A 19762-nucleotide genomic window follows, 5' to 3' on the forward strand; every position below is an offset into this window, starting at 1 on the left:
GGCATTTCAGTCTTTACAAGGAATGTCCTAAAACCCCAGGGAATGCTGCTGCTCCGAGAAACTGGAGTACGAGATGGCAGAGAAATGGGCTGTGGCATTTCTGAACTGCCAGCTTTTGGGGGTCTCACTCTTTCTCCTCCAGCAAGTGCTCTCCTTCCCTTTCCAAAATGGTGCTTCCCAGCAAGCAGCAGGAAAAGGGTAAAGACAGGACATGAGCACACATAGGGATTTGAAGAGAAAAGCCAAAATGAAAATCCAGACCAAGAAACCCACCTAGTAACATAGAATGTCCTGAGCTGGAAGGACCCACCAGGATCATGGAGTCCAACTCCTGTCCCTGCACAGGACACCCCATGGGTCACACCGTGTGTCTGAGGACGTTGTCCCGTCTCTTCTTGAACACTCTCAGGTTGAGGCCGTGACACCTCCCTGGGGAGCCTGTTCCAGTGTCCAGCACCTCTGGGTGAAGAACCTTTTCGTCATGTCCAGCTGCCCCTCCCCTGGCACATCTTCTGCCATTCCCTGGGTTCTGTCACTGTCCCAGAGAGAAGAGCTCAGCCCTGCCCCTCCTGCTCCCCTGCTGAAGCTGCAGCCCCATGAGCTCTGCCCTCAGTCTCCTCTGCTCCAGCTGAACAAACCCAGGGACTTCAGCCGCTCCTCACACGGCTTCCCCCACAACCCCTTCACCAACTTCGTGTCCCTCCTCTGGACACTCTCCAGCAGCTTTATCTCCTTTTACTGTGTGTCCCCAGCCCTGCACACAGTGAATGCTCCAGGTGAGGCTGCCCCAGCGCAGAGCAGAGTGGGACAATCCCCTCTCTGCCCGGGTGGCCCTGCTGTGCTGGATGCACCAGGACATGGGTCCCTCTTGGCAACAGAACCCCAAAGAACCGACGAGGAAACAGAGGGAGGCCCCTGGCCTGGGAGCCTCGTGGGCTTGGGGAGCGGACGGGCAGGGAGCTACTCCTGAGGCTCCCAGATGTGCTCCAGATGTGCTACACAGCAAATCCACATTTGCTTTCCGGCTCTTCTGGACTCGCCCCATGCTGCAAGCTCCTGGCTGCCTAATTCAGCATGTCCAAAAAGACGCAGAGCGAGGCATCTGCAGAAGATCTCTCCCAGCATGGATCTATTCAACACCCAGTGCGCGTTCCCACTGCTCCCCAGAGCCCCCCGGCCCCACAGCCGCGGGCCAGGGCAGGCTGGAACCAAGGCTTCCATCCCAAAGTTCAGTATGAGAGAAAAGTCAGAGGTCTCCCCAGGGCCGGAGCGTTCCTTGCACCCACCCTTCTGTGCTACTGACGTCTGAAAAATATTGTGTAGGAACTGGTCTAATTGTGGGCCACAGAGAACCCCAATGGCCAGTCTACACCTGCACTGAGCAGCACAAAGTAGGGAGGGACATAATGGCAGATTATTGACAGGTCAAACATCTTCCAGAGTTGTTTGGTTTTTTCCCTAAATGACCCAGGTACCAAGTTTGTGTTTCTTCTTGAACAGAGGAGCAGGAACAACAGCCGGGCCACTGCCTGTCCCCAGCACCAGGCATGCTCGGGGACGTCTGTCGGGTACACGACACCCTGGGGAACACAGCTCCCATGTCGGTCTGGAAAGCAGATGATCAGAAGTGGTTTCTCATTCTCAGCAACACCTTTAGCAGCTCCCATTTGAACATCATTAAATGGATGGTCAAGAGAAAGAGCCCAAGGTTTTCTCACAATGGGAGTCAGAATCATAGAATCATTTTGGTTGGAAGAGACCCTTAAGATCACCGAGTCCAACCATAACATAAATCTAGCTCTAAACCATGTCCCTAAGAGCCTCATCTACACGTCTTTTAAACACCTCCAGGGATTGTGACTCCACCACTGCCCTTGGCAGCCTGTTCCAGTGCTTCACAACCCTTTCCATGAAGAAATTGTTCCCAAGATCCAATCTGAACCTTCCCTGGCTGCAGGGAAGCGGTGCGAGCCAGGACTTCGATCTCCCTTTTGAACAGAAACGGGGCCCTCGCCAGCAGACACTTACCAGCGTCCAAAGGACGTAGATTGTGAAAAGTGCTATAGTTAGTGCTATGAGTCCGATGGCCTCCAGCCGGCTGTTGAACTGCAGGTGATCCTGGGCTCCGCGCAGGCACAGCCAGCCTGAGATCGCCGCCAGAGGGGTGATGAACAGGAAACACACCATGTCGCAGAAAAGGGTCCTCTTCTCATTGCGGGGACCGGGATCCTTCAGCCACTGCGGGAAGGAAGGGAGGGAGAAATAACATCAGTCAGAGGCACACGGAGCACACAGCGCGCAGGCAAAACGGGACTGCGGTGCTGGGAAGCTCTCGTGCGCTCTCTGCAGTCTGTATGTACCTGGTGCATACATTTAACTCACATAAACCATCACAAAAGCAGAGCTAGAGCATGTCAAGTATATTTTTAACAATCGACGAGGGCAAGGGAAGAGACAACTGAGGAATATGTGCAGGGGAAGGCAGTAGGAAACACAGGAGCTGCCTGGGCTCTTCACCGGAGTAGCGAGGAGCAGGCAGCAGCCGTCAGTTCAGTAAAGCCTGGCTTAGTAGAGATCTGACAGGTCTTGGATTGAGCTTCAACAGAAACAGACCCAGGACTCTGCAGCTGGTGCAAGGGCTGCGGGAAACCAGAGCATCGGGTCGGCAGCTGTCCCAAATCCAGCCCTCTGGTTCCTTTTGGAGAATTGTGGCATTTTAGAATTTTACTCCTGATTTAAATCGAATCTGAGAAGCCCTGGTGCACCTGAGAGACTGCACAGGACAGCTCTGCAGAGGGAGCACTCTCAAGGGTCTGGTGCTTCATAGAATCATAGAATAGAATCATAGAATCATTCCAGTTGGAAGAGACAGGATCATCGAGTCCAACCATAACCTAACTCTACCAATAACCCATGTCCCCGAGAACCTTGTCTAAATGCCTTTTAAACCCCTCCAGGGTGGTGACTCCAGCACTGCCCTGGGCAGCCTGTTCCAATGCCCCACAGTCCTTCGGGGAAGAAATTGTTCCCCAGATCCAACCTCAACCTCCCCTGGCGCAACCTGAGGCCGTTTCCTCTGGTCCTGGCGCTTGTTCCTGGGGAGCAGAGCCCGACCCCCCCTGGCTCCAAGCTCCTTTCAGGCAGGTCAGAGATCAGAAGGTCTCCCCTCAGCTCCTGTTCTCCAGCTGAACCCCCAGCTCCCTCAGCCGCTCCCATCACACTTGTGCTCCAGCCCCTCACCAGCTCCGTTCCCTCCTCTTCACTCTCTCTAGTCCCTCAATGTCCTTCTTATGATGAGGGGCCCAAAACTGAACACAATATTCAAGGTTTGGCCTCACCAGTGCCCAGTACAGTGGCACAATCGCTTCTCCGGTCCTCCTGGCCACGCTGTTCCTGATACAAGCCAGGATGCCGTTGGCCTTTTTGGCCACCTGGGCACACGCTGGCTCATGTTCAACACCCCCAGGTCCTTTTCCTCCAGGCACTTTCCAGCCGCTCTTCCCCAGCCTGCAGCGTTCATGGGGCTGTTGCGCCCCAAGTGCAGGACCCGGCACTTGGCCTTGTTGAACCTCAGACAATTGGCCCCAGCCCATCGATCCAGCCGGTCCAGATCCCTCTGTAGAGCCTCCTGCCCTCCAGCAGATCAACACTCCACCCAACTTGGTGGCATCTCCGAACTCACTGAGAGTGCACTCGATCCCCTCGTCCAGATCATTGATAAAGACATTAAACAGAACTGGCCCCGGTACTGAGCCCTGGGGGCTGGAGCGAGCCCGGCACCCAACCTGGGCCATCGGTGGGGAACGCAACACCCACACACCCTGTGCGTTCACTGAGATGATGGCAGAGAGGAGAAAACATATCGCTTCAGCAACTAAGAAACCAAGACTGGAGAGAAAAAGAAAAAAAAGGAAATCAAAAAGGAAAGAGAGTAACTAGCAGAAAGTTTTGCACCTGAGCAGACAAAGCAGGAGAGCTGCCAAGGGATCCCCGTGTTTGGTGGCCCTGGCAGAGGACAGTAACACAAACCCATTTTCTTTTACAGAACAACCTGTGCCCGAATCTGCACCTTTCTCACGGAGAAAGACTTGGACGATTTCCAAAGAGAAAGAAGAAAGTGAGCAGGGACACAGAGGAAGATCCCCCGCTGCTTTCCCCCAGATCTCAGTGGATCACAAGTGACCACGAAGGGATGAGGCACAATCACAGACACAGGTGCTGGGAACTGCCCCCTCCTGACTGCAATGTCCCAAAGTCCTTCCCGCCGCGGGTGACCATCCACCGGCCACGGCACGGTCAGCGCGGACCTGCCAGGGCCAGGACAGAGCCCGCTCTGCCGTGCTCCTCCCCAGCTTCAGGTTTGCTTTCCTGCCTCCACCGCAGCGGCGGTGGCTGCACCGTGCTCTGTGTAAACCCTTTGCAAGCGCTTCCCTCCCACAGCTCCAAACCCAACTCGCTGCATGCAGGTTTCCCTCAACCGGCCGTCTCCAAACATTCACTCATTTTAGGAGTTCCGACTTGCTTCCAGTGTGGGTTCATTTTAGATACTTGACTTTGACAACAGCAATTGTTCTAGTTTTCCTGGGATTATGCTATTTTCAGCCTTTCCTTTCCTTTTTTAGAATAGCAAGTGGCTGTGGTTCCTACCAATACCCAGAGCTCTTACAGCACATTTTTAATGGGAGTTCTATATTTTGAGCTGATGGATTCTTCCTTCTTTCCTGTACGAGGATGACTGGTCTCATTTAGGATTTTTTTTTTTTCCTCAAAAGGTTGGAGAACATGATTAAAAAGGCACAGTTGGCACAGGGGAGGGAATGTCCCCAAGGCAGCCAGGGCCAGGCGGGCACGTCCTATGGCCAGACTGGGAGCACGGGGAACAGGCAGCACAAAAAGGGACCCGTCTGGGGACTCTGCAAACAAAGCTGCTTCCCTGGAGGGGAAGCCACAGTTTAAATAGCAATACAGAAGGGGTGGTGGCAGGTATGGAGAAAATTATTGAGACCACGCCGGTCAAAACAGAGCACAGGTAACCTGAGGATGCCGCTGGCCAGAAAGTCAAGCAGAAAGCGTTGGCCCAGAAGGGGAGCGTGGAAGGGCGCACACAAGTTGGTGCAGATTTAACTACAGAGAGAATGTAACGCCAGGGATGTACAGCAGAGGGGTGAGGACATGATGAGGAGTGCAGACAAGTGTTGTTGAAATGGGAAAGAGAAGGGGGAGATGGCAAATCCAAGCGATGAACAGCAACGTGGCTGGAGCGGTCAGAGCCACGGGAGCAGCTCTGCAGACACCGCGGTGGGACACGGAGCTGGCCCAGCACGGAGGAGACGATGCTGCAGCAACGGGTAAGAGCCTGGCCAGGAATTTCAGCTGGGAGGGCCGATGGGCAAAATATTTGAGAGATGTGACCTGAAGCACCTGAGAGGTCCAGAGAGCACAAGAACAAGCGAAGCCAGAGAGCAAGATGGGAACTGAAGAGCACAGACAGATCTGGGGACTGAGTAAAGCTCCTGCAATAACAGAGGACAAGTGAGAAGCATTTTTGAAGCCATTCTGAACACACTGTGATGGCCAGACAGCCAAAAGGAAACCAGAGCAGTCCCAAGTGTGGTTTGGACAGGAGGAGCTGGGAGAAGGGAGGCAGACCTGCAAGTCAGCCCTTGTGCGGCTCCGCAGAGGAGATTAGTGATGAGCTGCGTGGGGAAGATAAGGACCACACACAGTTTGAGCAGCCCCGAGAGGGAGCAAGGGCGGACGGCGACACATCGGCGCGGTCAAGCTGCTCCTACAAACAGCGAATCGGCAGCTGCGTCGCTCGAAGCCCCGGCTTTCCCAGTGCCACCAGCACAGGCCGCCCCGGCTGCACAGCCCCCCGGGAATGCCGTACGACCCCACTGGACCAACATCCCTCCGGCAGCAAGCCCAGAGCCCCCCATCCCCTATATGAAAACATCTTGGGTCACTTGCGACCATCGGAAAATAAAAATCTGGGGGGCTGAAGGCAGATAGGTATTTTACTGCATCTTATTCTATTTATATTCCTTGTGACCTTTGAAACTCCTTCTTCCTCACTAAAATGGGAGCCAAACATGTAGAGGCAGGAAGCAAATTAATTTCATTTTGAAGTAGTTGATTTATTTTGCCAATAGGCACTGACACAGTAAAAAAAGGATACAATAAGGCACCCTAAGGGCACAGGGTTTCTGGCGCAGCAGCACATTAGTGCATCTGGGACTTAAACTTCACCTTGCAAACAATCCAAGAAAGTGGACAGTCAGATTAAACAATTTTTGTAGGGAAAATTAGCAAGTAAACATGGGAAAGCAACAAAAGCACAGCTTGGTCTTCTTCCAGGCCAAGTCCAAAGCAATTGCTTCCATGCTGTATTTGTGTGCGAGACTAAAGGGAAGGGGCAGAACTGGCTGCTCACTGCCTGCCCTGCTGGGAACAACCTCTGCTTGTGCAACAAGAACTTTTTCTGGGTACGGCCATATTTCTCTGTCCTCCAGCACGATCCTGAGGCTTTCCCAGATGTTCTTTTTACTGGGATCAGCGGGGTTGAGGAAGGGAGCTCATTTCTGAGACCCATGGCAGGGCTATGGGATGATGAGAATCTGATTTTTGGGTGTTGCAGGGCCCATGAAACCAGGGTGAGCCCCATGTGATGGAAAGCAGGAGGAGGATGTGCAGAAAAAGACACCAGGACATCATCAGCTCCTCTGGAAGACAAGAGCAGAGCTCTGAGTACAACAGAGGAGTCTCCAGACGGTCCATCCCAGCACCTGCTGCTCCACATCTCGGCGCTGGGCTGTATTCTGCTGCTTGGACCAAGGGGAAGGGACCAATGAGGGACAGTCCCAGCAGCGCTCGGCACCGTGCGGTCCTGCTGGGGGGTTACAAATCACAGCATCCCAGCCTGGTTGGGGTTGAAGGGACCTCTGTAGATCCCCCAGCCCAGCGCTGCTCACGCAGGGTCACCAGAGCAGATCACACAGGTCGGGCCAGGCGGGTTTGAATGTCTCAGAGGAGGAGACTCCACACCCGCTCTGGGCAGCCTGCGCCAGGCTCTGGCACCTCCCAGCAAAGAAGTTTCTCCTCCTGTTCACATGGACCCTCCTGTGTTTCAGTCTGTGCCCGTTGCCCCTCGCCCCGGCGCTGGGCACCACTGAACAGAGTCTGGTCCGTCCTCTGACACCCCCCCTGAGATATTGATCCCATTGATCAGATCCCTCTCAGCTTCTCTTCTCCAGCTCAACAGCCCCAGCTCTCTCAGTCTCTCCTCAGCACAAAGATGCTCCAGACCCCTCAGCATCTTTGTCACTCTCTGCCCGACTCCCTCCAGTCATTCCTTGTCCTTCTTAAACTGGGAAGCCCAGAACTGGACCCAGTTCTGCAGATGGGGCCTCCCCAGGGCAGAGCAGGGGGGGAGGATGAACCTCCCTGACCTGCTGCTCACACTTTTCCTAATGCCCCCCAGGTCCCATTGGCCTCTTGGCCACAGGGCACATTGGTGGCTCATGGTCACCCTGTTGTCCCCCAGAACTCCCACGTCCTCCTCTGCAGAGCTGCTTTCCAGCAGCTCAACCCCAACCGGTACTGGTGCCTGGGGTTGTTCCTCCCCAGCTGCAGGACCCTACACTTGCCCTTGTAGAACTTCATCAGGTTCTTCTCTGCCCAGTCCTCCAATGGGTGTTTTAGAATAAGCTTTCATTGATTTTTTTGCAGCTCCCCTACCTTGTGTTGCAAAATGCACGTGGCTGTGAGCTACCAGCCTGTTTCATGAACCACACCGCACACAGCGTTCACGTGCGGCCAGCAGCAGCCCCGTGCCAAGCGGGACCAGCACCGTGCGGTACCGGCACCGGTGGCACCAGCATCTCTGGCCAGCACGTGCTCAGTCTCTCCCACCCGACCATTCTCTCTGGTGAGCCCCGTTCAGGACCAGTGTGACCTGCCAGTCTCTGACCCTGTCACAGCGTTCCCATGTGTTTCACAGCTATGGTGTGACGCAAGGCACAGTAACAACAGGAGTTTTCAGCTGTGCAAAGCCAGCCGAGTTACAAAACATCCCGTGTCCTTTCTGGCCACCAAATCGTTACCCTGTGGCTGCTCAGGCGCCTGTAGATTTTCCATTTGCTGTTGACTGGGGCCTGGCTATGTCAGCCAGGAAGGAAAACATGACCTGGATTCACGGCAGCACGATCAGCACTGTCCCTGCCCCGAGGAATGTGTCGAATCAAAAAACGCAGCTTCAGAAGAGGAACCATCACATCCCTTCTCTGGGCAGCCACCCAAACCTCCTTGCAGGCCACTGAGCCCCAGGGGCAGCCCCAGCAGGATGGTCCCGTTTCTATTACCAAGGTGGGGGGGGGATGTTTTCCAACAGAGCACCCAGAGTTTGGGGAGCCAAGATCCAGAAACAGCCCTCACCCTGCAAGCAGACAGTTAAACGCCAAAGAGCAAAGCTGCCCCTCCTCATCCTCCTTTCCCCACTGTGCAACTGCCTGTCATGTTCCACAAACCTCAACAACCTGAATCGTAGAATCACAGAATGTCCTGAGTTGGAAGGACCCACCAGGATCGTGGAGTCCAACTCCTGTCCCTGCACAGGACACCCCACAGGTCACACCGTGTGTCTGAGGACGTTGTCCAGTCTCTTCTTGAACACTGTCAGGTTGGGGCTGTGACACCTCCCTGGGAGCCTGTTCCAGTGTCCAGCACCTCTGGGTGAAGAACCTTTTCCTCATGTCCAACTGACCCTCCCCTGGCACATCTTCTGCCATTCCCTGGGTTCTGTCACTGTCCCAGAGAGAAGAGCTCAGCCCTGCCCCTCCTGCTCCCCTGCTGAAGCTGCAGCCCCATGAGCTCTGCCCTCAGTCTCCTCCAGGCTGAACAAACCCAGGGACTTCAGCTGCTCCTCGTACGGCTTCCCCTCCAACCCCTTTCACCAGCTTTGTGGCCCTGAATCTCACCTGGCAGGGGCACAAGAACCTTCCCGATGTGCCCAGCCCAGCTCCAGCCATGGGGACGCACAGGGCACCGGGCTGATCCGAGGAGAACAAGAGCTGCAAGAGCGCTAGAAATGGGGGACAGGAGAGGAACTGACCCAGGCAGCCCTGCAGGTCACCAGGACATTCTCCTGCACAGCAGCAGGTGCCTCTGTGGTTGGTGTTACCACGGGAAATGCTGCAAATATGAGATAACGGCATCAGCAGCAGCTGCACCCCAGAGAAACCCCACTGGTACAAGATGCTCTAGATCCTCAGGGCGCAGAAACGGCTGCACGAAGCGGTGAAGATGGACGTGTAGGGAAGAGACCAGTGCTGGGAAGTGCCAAGAGCGCAGGGAGGGAGTATTTCCAGTTTCGGCCCCAAAGAGGCCATTCCAGGTTTGCAGAGCAGGGCCAGGGACTGCACAGAGAAATACCAAGATGATCTAGGCTGAGATCTGAGAAGAGCAAATGCAAAGAGAGAAAGGAACTGGACTCAGCTGGGGCCAAAAGTGATTTGTTTTTCACTCGAAAGAGGAGTCTTGCACTGAGAAAGAAGAGAGACGAGCTGGGGAGGGGAGGAGCACAGATGAGAAACAGAACGGTGCAGTGAGTGCAGCAGAGGAGTTCGAGGAAAGCGAGGAAGATAAGGCTGGAGGAAGGGTGGGGAGAGTTGGTGTCACATCTCAGTTCTCTGAACCGGAGAGGGGGCAGCGATCGCTGCACCGGGCTCTGCATCCAGAGGCAAAATTTCTTTGCCTAATAACACAAGCAGGAATAATAAGAATATCGGTATTGCTCCCTGCAAACATCGCTTTACTTGCACGGAGGTGCCGGAGATGGGTGAGACGGAGCAAGGACTGCACGTGGCAGACCCACGGGACGCGTCCCGTACTCCAGCGTGACCCAAACAGCCAAGCAAACATCTGAGAATTTCAAACGCTTTGCTGCAGGCGACAGTCACGTTTAAAAGTTGTACTTTCCTTATGAGACAAAAAAAAAAAATTCCATTGACCTAGATAAAATATCCAGTTTCAGTGAACAGAAAGTATTAGCAGACAGTGACAAATAAGCATCTTTTAATCAAAATTGCATAATAAAAGACAATGAAAACAATAGGAGCAAAAACCTGGCAGTGTCCTGTCCTGCATACAGCCCTTGGAAAGAGCTGTTTTGCAGAGGCATAGGGACACACAGACACTATTAAAGCTGTCACTTTTAAACAAAGAATGTTAACATGCATACTGCAGAAAAGCACCAGCACTGAAGACATGGAAGCAGAATTTTCTTGGGGCTCCATCATGAGACCCGCTTGCAAGGACAGAAATAAGGGACCAAACAGCGTGGCCAAACCGCTCCAGTGGTGACCGATTCACCTGAGAAAGCTGGTTTGGAATGATGAGTTGTCTCGAGTGAGTTTTGCTTTAGTGAAGGTATTAAATGCTTAGAGAAGCATTAGGAACAAGACATGCATAACACTCATTAGCTTTTACCACCAGGATGTGTCGGCTTTCGATGTCCTGGTAATTTTAGCAAAGCCGGAGCCTTGGCCTCAGCACCAGAAATTCACACCCACCCTGAGTCGAGTCCTGTAACCCTGAGGTTCCTCTCCCTGGGATTTACATGAAGTGTGGACAAAGATACATCCTTCCTCTTTACCACGGGCTGACATTTTCCTGGGATTAAACAGCTGACTGGGACCTTTCCCCGTAGAGACCTCGGCTGCTCGGCACAGAACCGGCCAAAGGAGATGGGAAACTGAGTCGCAGCATGGGCAGAGGGTCTGAAATGGGGGTCTCTAAGGTGCTATTTCTCTTCAGAAACACTCAGGGGGAACAAAATTAACAACAGGTCCAAGTTAAAACACTTTACAAGGGGTTAATGAATTGAAAAGGGAAATGAAGGTGAGGGCCACAGCAAAATACACAAAACAAGGCGGTGGTGGAGATACTTTTGGTGGGAAAGCAAAAAGGGCAAGCGGGCAGGAGTGGGCTCGGGTATACGAAATACGGACCGACCTGCGTGCCCGCCTTGTTCGTGGGCAGGAGCCGAGCAGAGGGGCTGAACCTGCCCGTGGCTGCAGACAGAAGCCACAGTGTCACCCTTCCTAACGCCTTCCAGAAATACACGACACATCCAACACAGTACCAAAGGTCTCGATCCATCCACTTCTGCCCAAAACCCTAGAGGACAAAGCGTCTTCAGCAAAGAGAGCAAGAGGTTTGTGATGGATTTAGCTGTAGAGCAAAGAAAGGTGTTTACATGGAAGGGAGAACACTAACAGGGGATATTTAGACTCATACAATGAGGTGCCTGTAACAGCACTTACCTCGGTTCTCCCAGAGCCAGAAAAAGGCAAGGACCTCCGGACAAGCTGACCCATCTAACCCAGGAGTCTAAGGAAGCACGAATTAATTGATCACAAGAGGCATTTCCTTCACCCCACAGGACTCTAAAGAACAAGCTTTGGCTGAGGTGAATTTAAGGTGTGAAAAGTTCAGGCAAATAAACGCAACCATGCCAGGGAACTGTGTGACCACCCCATTGCCTGGGAGAAAGAGTCGGTCAGAGCGAAGCAGCGCGTCATTTCCACAGGCCTGTGCTCCTTCTGCAATGATCTGGACAGGAAAAATACAGATGTTTCCAACGACAGAACCCAGGGAATGGCAGGAAGATGTGCCAGCGGAGGGGCAGTTGGACATGAGGAAAAGGTTCTTCACCCAGAGGTGCTGGACACTGGAACAGGCTCCCCAGGGAGGTGTCACGGCCCCAACCTGACAGTGTTGAAGAAGAGACTGGACAACGTCCTCAGACACACGGTGTGACCCGTGGGGTGTCCTGTGCAGGGACAGGAGCTGGACTCCATGATCCTGGTGGGTCCTTCCAGCTCAGGACATGTTGTGATTCTATGAAGATGGATCCTGGGCAGTAACTGTGCATTTTCTGTGCTTAACGTTATTGGAACAAAGAAGCCGCTGCCTGTTCCAGGAAAGCTGTGTGCACTGCACCTTGGGGTTCAAACATTTCATCTAAATACCTACTGCTGAAGTCTTCCAGGTAACATAGGAATGTATTTTGCATGTTTTGAGCATGCCAGCCATGCTGGTTAGTGTCTCATGGATTCAGATCACATACAGAAGCACATTAACTGATGTAGGAAAGTCAAGGACTGGAAAACCATCCCCGTCCAAGGTTTGGCCACCTCGTTCCCTGCTGGGGACACACTCCTCACTCCAGAGCCCCAGCCCACAACCCTCCTGTGCTGGAGACCCTTTCAGAAAGCAGAGCAGAAGCCGTTCTGTCCTTTCCCAGCACCTGCACCTCAGCTACAGACCCTCCCGGCACTGGGACCGCAGCTCAACTCCCCATCCTCACCTGCTGTGCTTCAAAACATGCCCCAAAAACACGCTCAGCCCATCAATCTCACAGCTTTACAGTTAACAAAAGCCTTTTGTGTTTGGTTTGGGTTTTTTTTCAGCTTTCAACCAACTTCTTAGTTAAAAAATAACCGAACCAGGCTGACGTGCAGGAGGTGTCTGCCCTGCATGCCGGGCCAGCCCGTGGCTGCCGGAGCCGCCTCCGGGCTCAGACAGTCCCCAGTCCCGGTTCAGAGATCAGCCACGTCTGGCAACGAACGCTGTTGCTATTTTTGCATTGAACAGACCACAACCTCAATAAATGGCTGCTTAAAGAAAACAAAAATCTAATTCTATCAAAAAATTCTCTCCCTAAAGGAAGCTGCAAAATTAAATTACTGTTTGTAAGTGCTCAGATATCGCAGCCAGAAATACAGCAGAGGAGCCCACGGGGAAACAAATAATTTTGTCTGTGAGCAGGACACAAGTGCGCAGAGTCACCCAACACACCAGGACGAACAATATTCACCAGTGGGCACCTTTCACTCATCACCAATCCTGGAAAACACAGCCTGTGACCACGCAGAGACCGCACTGTAACTGTATTTCCTGACTTCCAAGAACTTCCTGCAGCTTCCGCAGAACCATTTCGACTTGAGCGTGTTGCTTCCCCTCAGCGCTGGCCTGGACGGCTCCTCCAGCCCACGGTCGGCTCTCAGCCGCTCTCCCGAATGCTCCTCCGAGATGCAGACAGTTTTCCACGGCTGATGGCCCACCAGTGTCCCCTGCAGCCACCACAGCAGCTCGGAGCGTCCCCAGGCTGGAAAGGCAGGACGCAGCAAACAGAAAGAGCAAGTTGTGTCCTCCTGCGAGGACAAACAGCAGCAGGGTGTCACCTCATCCTCCTGTGGGTCTCATGGTGGCCACACGACAGCAGAAGAGAGTGGTGAGGACACCTGGATGGCCTTGCACACCCTTTCACCAACGCCATAAAACGCGCTCCCACATCGTTCCCAGTCCTAGCCTCCATCCAATTTATTCCCACTAATTTCTGTTGTGACTTCCCAATTTTACTTGGTGAACAGAAGCTACTGAACACAGCACTCACACACGAGCATCACTTCCCCCAGCGTTTCAAAACTCTCCCCACCCCTCCCTGCAACAAAGGAGCAGAGAATTTCTCAGATAAGAAGGCTGAGGGAACCGTGTCATTTTTAAATGACTAAGCAGCCTCTTCTCAGAAACGCATGAACAACTTGGAGACGACACTTCCCAAAAGAGTGAAGAGTTTCGGCCCAATCTGGTGTGGGGACGAGATTACACCAGCCTACAGTCCGAGGGTATTAATGGAACGTGCCGGTGGTGGCGAAACGGCTCTCAGCTCTTTCAGAAGGGCTCTGCACTGCGGGCAGAGGCTCTACTAATGGCAGACACACTGCTGAGAGTGGCCAAGTTCTCTAAGTTGGCCTCTAAGTGAGCAAAAAGCCCAAGCAAATGTCACCTGGCGAAGCACGCTCGTTGTCACCACTCCTGATGAGCACAGGTTTCAGCAGTGCAGAAACCCAGAGCTGTTGTAACAACTCCCAAGGAAAATGAGAACCCGAACTCCAGGATGTGTTCGCCAGACTGCAGCTGGTACCGAGCTCACAGCTCTCCATTGCAGGGGGGGAAGTGCTGCTGGTCCCAGGGAAGCGCGAGAGTAGGTTGTTACCTGCTTTTTAATTAAACCAGACTCCAGGCTGCTCCTCGAGCCAGGGAAAAGCTTGCTGCCACAGAACTGCAGGCAAGGGAACTGCTCCAGGCTGTGCGATGCCGACGAGCTGCGCGCCAGGCTCTGCTCCACGCCGGGACCACTCACCTGCTCAATGGTGACTTTGCATCGGGTGCCGACCGGCCTCCCAAACTCCCAGGGCACTAACGGCACTTCACACAATCTGCTCCCCTGGCAGACACAGGAGACACCAGAACGGGGCACATCACCCCTTCGCTGGGCTCACAGACACAACGAGTAACAAATAATTCACACCCCAGAGCCTTTGACAGCTTGAGGGGTCTATTCCTCTCTGGAAACACAGCGGCACTTCTCTTGCGTTTGAGGCTCATTAAATCTGCCACCCGTCACCCTCAGCCCTCACGGTTTGGCCGTTGGTCACCACACCCTTACAGGCACCAGTTCAGAGACGCTCATCACAGATTTCACGAGGAATTAAAACTTGCTTGTCCCAGGCTGCTCACTCATCCACCTGGGAGCACGAACAAGGCGGCGCAGAGGATCCACGGCCGCCCCATCGCGCCGGCCCCGTGAGCTCCATTTCCCGCGGGAGGGACGGACACCAGTGTCACAGCAGAAACTCCTCCAATATACCCCATCTTGGAGCTTTTATTCAAGTGTGCCGTTTTCTAAGCCTGTACTTGTTACGAGGTGCTACAGCATCTGTGAACTACAGCTAAACGCACTTCACATGTTTGTTTCTGGGCATGAGTACTTTACTGGCTCTTAAGCTAAAACATCTGAAACGCGCACTCGAGATTTTGGCCTGCATGAGCCCTCACAAGCTCACTGTTCTGGGCTTGCGAAGCCAAGATACAGTTCTTCCCAAATGTTTTAAAGCACTGGTTTTCAACCGCTGAAACAACCATTTGAGAGGTTTTGGTCAAAGAGCCATTTTCTATGTTGTAGCAGCTGGGAGAAAAGCGATAAGATTCAGACAGCACGAACCACTGACATAATGCTCTTATAAATCGCTTTGCTAAATATATGGTTTGGTTTAGCGCTGCAGTCTAAAGCCTCCTCCTGTTTGGGGCTGTCAAGTCACTGACAGTTGTAAATTAAACAACCATTAAAACCGAATATCAATTTTGCAAACTGGAGCTTGGATGCTCCCCCAGTTGGGGGCTCTTTACCCCTCCGAGGCTCACTGGGCACCCAGAGATGGGACGTGGGGAGCGGGGGGACAGGTGTCCTTTCCACAGGGAGGTGGGAAGGGAAAGAAAGAAACTTCTAGAATTGATGGGAATGGAAACAGCGATGGGAAAAGAAACTCAGCATTCCAGTTGTAACTTGGTTTAATCTAACCGATAGAGCAAGGGGAAGGAGAGCGCAGACAAGAGCAGTCACAGTTACAAACCAGAATTAACCCCTGCTTCCCAGAAAAGCAACTTTTGAAACAAAAAACAGAGCTCTGTGCCATAGTCCACACACAGCAAGCGATGAAAAACCCTGCAGGGACACAGTGCAAAGAAGTGGAGTATTTGCAGAGGCGGCTCCAAATGACACTTTCCCACTGCGCTCATTGCTGGGCACTGCAGGACTGGGGGGCTCCCAAAATTGTGGACTGTAAATCCCCACCTGCAGACTGATGCTCCCCTGCAGTTGCAGGTTGTGTTGAATGAACACCCACGTGCAACCCAGGACAAGCTGAGGCAGGGAAGAGCCTGCCTGCAGTGTCACGGGCAGTGAACAGCGTCTGAACGGGCACAGGGCAGGACCCGGCTCTGAGCGCACGGGACCCGGCTCTGACCGCGCAGACTGGACCTCAGGTGTGCCAGCAACACCCTCCTACCTGGTCCTGCAGCACCCTCCGAAACGGCGGCCAGACCAGCATCGCCCGCTCACCTGCCAACACAGCTCACGTGTATTTACACAGATTAAACCATCGTCTAAAACAAGCCATTACAGCCTTTTGTACTGTGACTCACTGATTTACTTATTTCTCTTTGGGGATGAACACTTGAGGTCAGAAGATCACAGAATCACAGAATGTTAGGGATTGGAAGGGACCTTGAAAGATCATCTAGTCCAATCCCCCCTGGCAGGGCAGGAACACCCAGGTGAGGTTACACAGAAAGGCGTCCAGGCGGGTTTTGAATGTCTGCAGAGAAGGAGAATCCACAACCCCCCTGGGCAGCCTGGTCCAGTGTTCCGTCACCCTCACTGAGAAGAAGTTTCTTCTCAAATTTAAGTGGAACCTGGTGGATGGCCTGGTCCAAGCTGCCCTCGTTCCCCACAAGTAAAGGGCTTCATTACAGGCAGCTCCTGTGAAATTCAGGGGCCAAAGGAAGTCTGAAATGTGAGCACAGCAAACCACCTGAACAGGGGAATGAAGAGACCATAATGATAAAACAAAAGAGAATCAACCCACCAAGCAGAGCCTGGATTGTACCTTCCAGCTCTGGCAGGCTGATGGACCCATCAGGAACCTGGTGTCCCTACGGTCAACGCCAAGAGGAACAGAAGGACCAGCTGAGCCACGTCCTGCATCCTCCTTCCACTGGGGAACACAGGGCAGCAAAGGAGCCCAAAGGAGCAAGGCCCAGAGGCTTCGAGGCACACACCAGTATCGGTCAAGGAAAGACGGGTCTTTTATGAACAGCATCAGCCATCGTCACGTCTCACTTTCAGAGCAGAACACAAAGAGGTCACATGCAAGAGAGCTGCACTAATGCAAGAGAGAGATAAGATTAAAACTAAAATAATAGCTCTGAGAGCTTCATAGATCAGTCGGTCATGTGGTGACCTCTGATTTCAATGCTCATTAAAGTCTATCGACAAGTGCAATGTTTCCCACAGTCCTACAGCCCACTGCTGGTAGGTTCATGGGTCAGATGCCCCAGACATCGCTACTGCATTTTTGCAACTACGTCATGTGGTCTGATAAGAGACTTGATCTCTCTAAACAAACTGTTGTGAGTGCTCAGGTCCTGCGAGGAGGAGGAGACAGCAAGACAGCAGGGCAAATCAGTCATTTTTTGTCAAACAGTAAGGAAGAAAGCGGTACCTCTGTCAAAGGCCTCGGTCTTCTCTCTACAACAAATTCTGTGTGGCAGAGCTCACAGTAACTTGTGTTGGAGGAGGATAACCATTTTTCCAGGCAGCTCTTGTGCACGGTGCCCAGTGTTCCTGTGCAGTCACACGGGGAAAGCAGTCCCTCCCCATTTCCACCTTCGTGACAGATTCGACAGATGGGACCGTCACTAGAGAGGCAGACAAAGAGAACGAAATCAGGGTCAGAGCAGGCAGAACGATACAGCCACAGCGGAGAACGTGGTCCGACCCCAGCAAGCCCCGGTGCGTGGCAGAGAATCCCTGTCGGGGGATCGTGGAGGTGCCCAGGAGGTTTTAGGTCAGTAAAATCTGAAGTCACGTTGCTGGGCACCACTTCGCCCAAGAGAAGCTGGCGTGTCAGCCTGGCCAGCTCAGGGCCACAGAAGGGACCGCGGCACACGTGTCCCGGTGTCCAGCTCCGCACGCAGCGGGCAGGGACGCTGCCACCAGCCCCGAAGCATCAATGCAAATCCAGAAGCCCAAAGCAAAGCTGGATGATCCACACCAGGCGCGGCGTGTCCCCGGCCACCCGGAGCCGCTCAGGAGGTTTGCAGTCGTAGTCACGATTATCAGATCGCGGACCCGCTCTCACCCCATCCCTGCTCTGCTCCCTGGATTTAGCAGGAGCCGCGTAAGGAGCAGCGATATCTACAGACGTGGCTGCAGTGAGCCTGGAAGCTCAGGTCCCCAAGGACACAACATTTCAGGGCGAGCAGTCAGCCAGACGAAGCTCTCGGCACACAAACCCCTGCCCGGCAGTGCAGGAACTCAGCGTCCCATCTGCACCGCCCAGAGACAACGCAGCGCTTGGGCCACGCTGGCTGCACAAACACCTCGGCGCTTCCACAACCACCACTTCTCAGCCCCTCCTTGGCTGGAAGTTTCACCTACGGAATCAAATCTCTTTGATGATGCTCAAGATCTGCTCTCTTGGGACCTCACAGAACCAGAGATGTTTATCAAGGGAAGTATCAAACGCCTTCAGAGACACCTGCAACCTTCCCCACTGCTGATCGCACTCGAACACCCATTTGTTCCCAAGATGTTCCCTTCACCTCTAACTGGTGCCGCTGACTGTGGCTCCTGCTCCAGCGACCGTTAGCTCAGGTGTCTCAGTCGATATTCATGTGACAAATTTCCACCACAGACTACAGTAATTTTTTTTGCACCTACGTAAGCTCAGAACACCCGGTGCCCTCCTGTAGCGTGGACTTTCACTGGCTGCACAAAGAACCAAATCCTTTTCACTTGAAACATCTCATTTGATGTTTTGTGTGCTGTCCCCTAATTCTTGTCTCGTAAAGGACAATGTTTCCACATCCCTCCAGATTTACAGACCCCCCATAGCCTGCTCAGTCGCCTTTGGTCCTGGCCTATTCAGTCCCGCCTTAGGCAGAATCACACCCACCTTTCTGATCCCCTTCACTACCCCTCCCTCTGACTCTTGCATTTCTAAAACATCCTGTTAGAGCCGGAGGGACCAGAGCTACGCTTGTCGAGGTGTGTGCACACCAGGGATGTTTGCAGCGACTCTTCTTCAACCCTTTCCTAAATCTTAGCATCTTATTTGCCTTTTGGTCGCTGCCACATGCCTGAGACCTCCTTCCTCCAACACATTTGTAAATCCCAGACTATTGTTCTTCATCTGCATCACTGCACACTGAACTGCAATCATTATTTTAATTTGCAGCCATTTCCACTGATGTTCAGTTCTCTAAACTCAAGTGTCTAGTGCCGTGTAAGGTCCAAGGACATCCCAGGTGGCATGCAAGGCACAGGTTTCCTAGAAGGGCTGTGCCACATCTGCCAGCCCCATAACGGGGACATCTTGGGCTCCCTGGGGAACCTCAAATGTTAATTATTCCCAGCAATTCCGCACATCTCTGCAGTGTTTGCTGCTCATCAAGATGACTTAGGAATAAAATGCCCCTTGCTGGCATCTCACTTCTTTCCCACCTTCACAGAATGTCAGGGGTTGGAAGGGACCTCGAAAGCTCATCCAGTGCAACCCCCCCGCCGGAGCAGGAACACCCAGATGAGGTTACACAGGAAGGTGTCCAGGCGGGTTTTGAATGTCTCCAGAGAAGGAGACTCCACAACCTCCCTGGGCAGCCTGGGCCAGGCTCTGCCACCCTCACCATGAAGAAGTTTCTTCTCAAATTTAAGTGGAACCTCCTGTGTTCCAGTTTGTACCCATTGCCCCTTGTCCTATCACTGGTTGTCACCCAGAAGAGCCTGGCTCCATCCTCCTGGCACTCCCCCTTTCCATATTGATCCCCATGAATGAGTCACCCCTCAGTCTCTTCTCCAAGATAAAGAGCCCCAGCTCCTCAGCCTTTCCTCACACGGGAGATGCTCCACTCCCTTCAGCATCTTTGTGGCTGCGCTGGACTCTCTCAACAGTTCCCTGTCCTGCTGGAATTGAAGGGCCCAGAACTGGACACAATATTCCAGATGCAGCCTCACCAGGGCAGAGTAGAGGGGCAGGAGAACCTCCAACCAGCCATTTCCTTCACACAACCACCATTCTCTTACATCCTCGGTTACCCAGATTTGAGGATAGAGGAGAGGGTAAGAAAGCAACATCTT

At 53.2% G+C, this 19762-nt stretch overlaps 1 protein-coding gene across 1 annotated transcript in view; it reads right to left on the minus strand.

The window, feature by feature from the left end:
• The window catches only part of MARCHF2 (membrane associated ring-CH-type finger 2), a 41604-nt gene that overhangs the window by 5191 nt on the left and 16651 nt on the right, over positions 1-19762 (minus strand). Inside the window, exons 3-4 of the mRNA XM_065652818.1 lie at positions 17127-17322; positions 2029-2238 (exon numbers count right to left, since the gene is read on the minus strand). Of these exons, the coding sequence (XP_065508890.1) occupies positions 2029-2238; positions 17127-17322 (406 nt within the window). The remainder of the gene's footprint in view (positions 1-2028; positions 2239-17126; positions 17323-19762) is intronic.

Source organism: Caloenas nicobarica, chromosome 27 (assembly GCF_036013445.1).
Source record: "Caloenas nicobarica isolate bCalNic1 chromosome 27, bCalNic1.hap1, whole genome shotgun sequence".
Classification (NCBI taxonomy): Eukaryota; Metazoa; Chordata; class Aves; order Columbiformes; family Columbidae; genus Caloenas; species Caloenas nicobarica.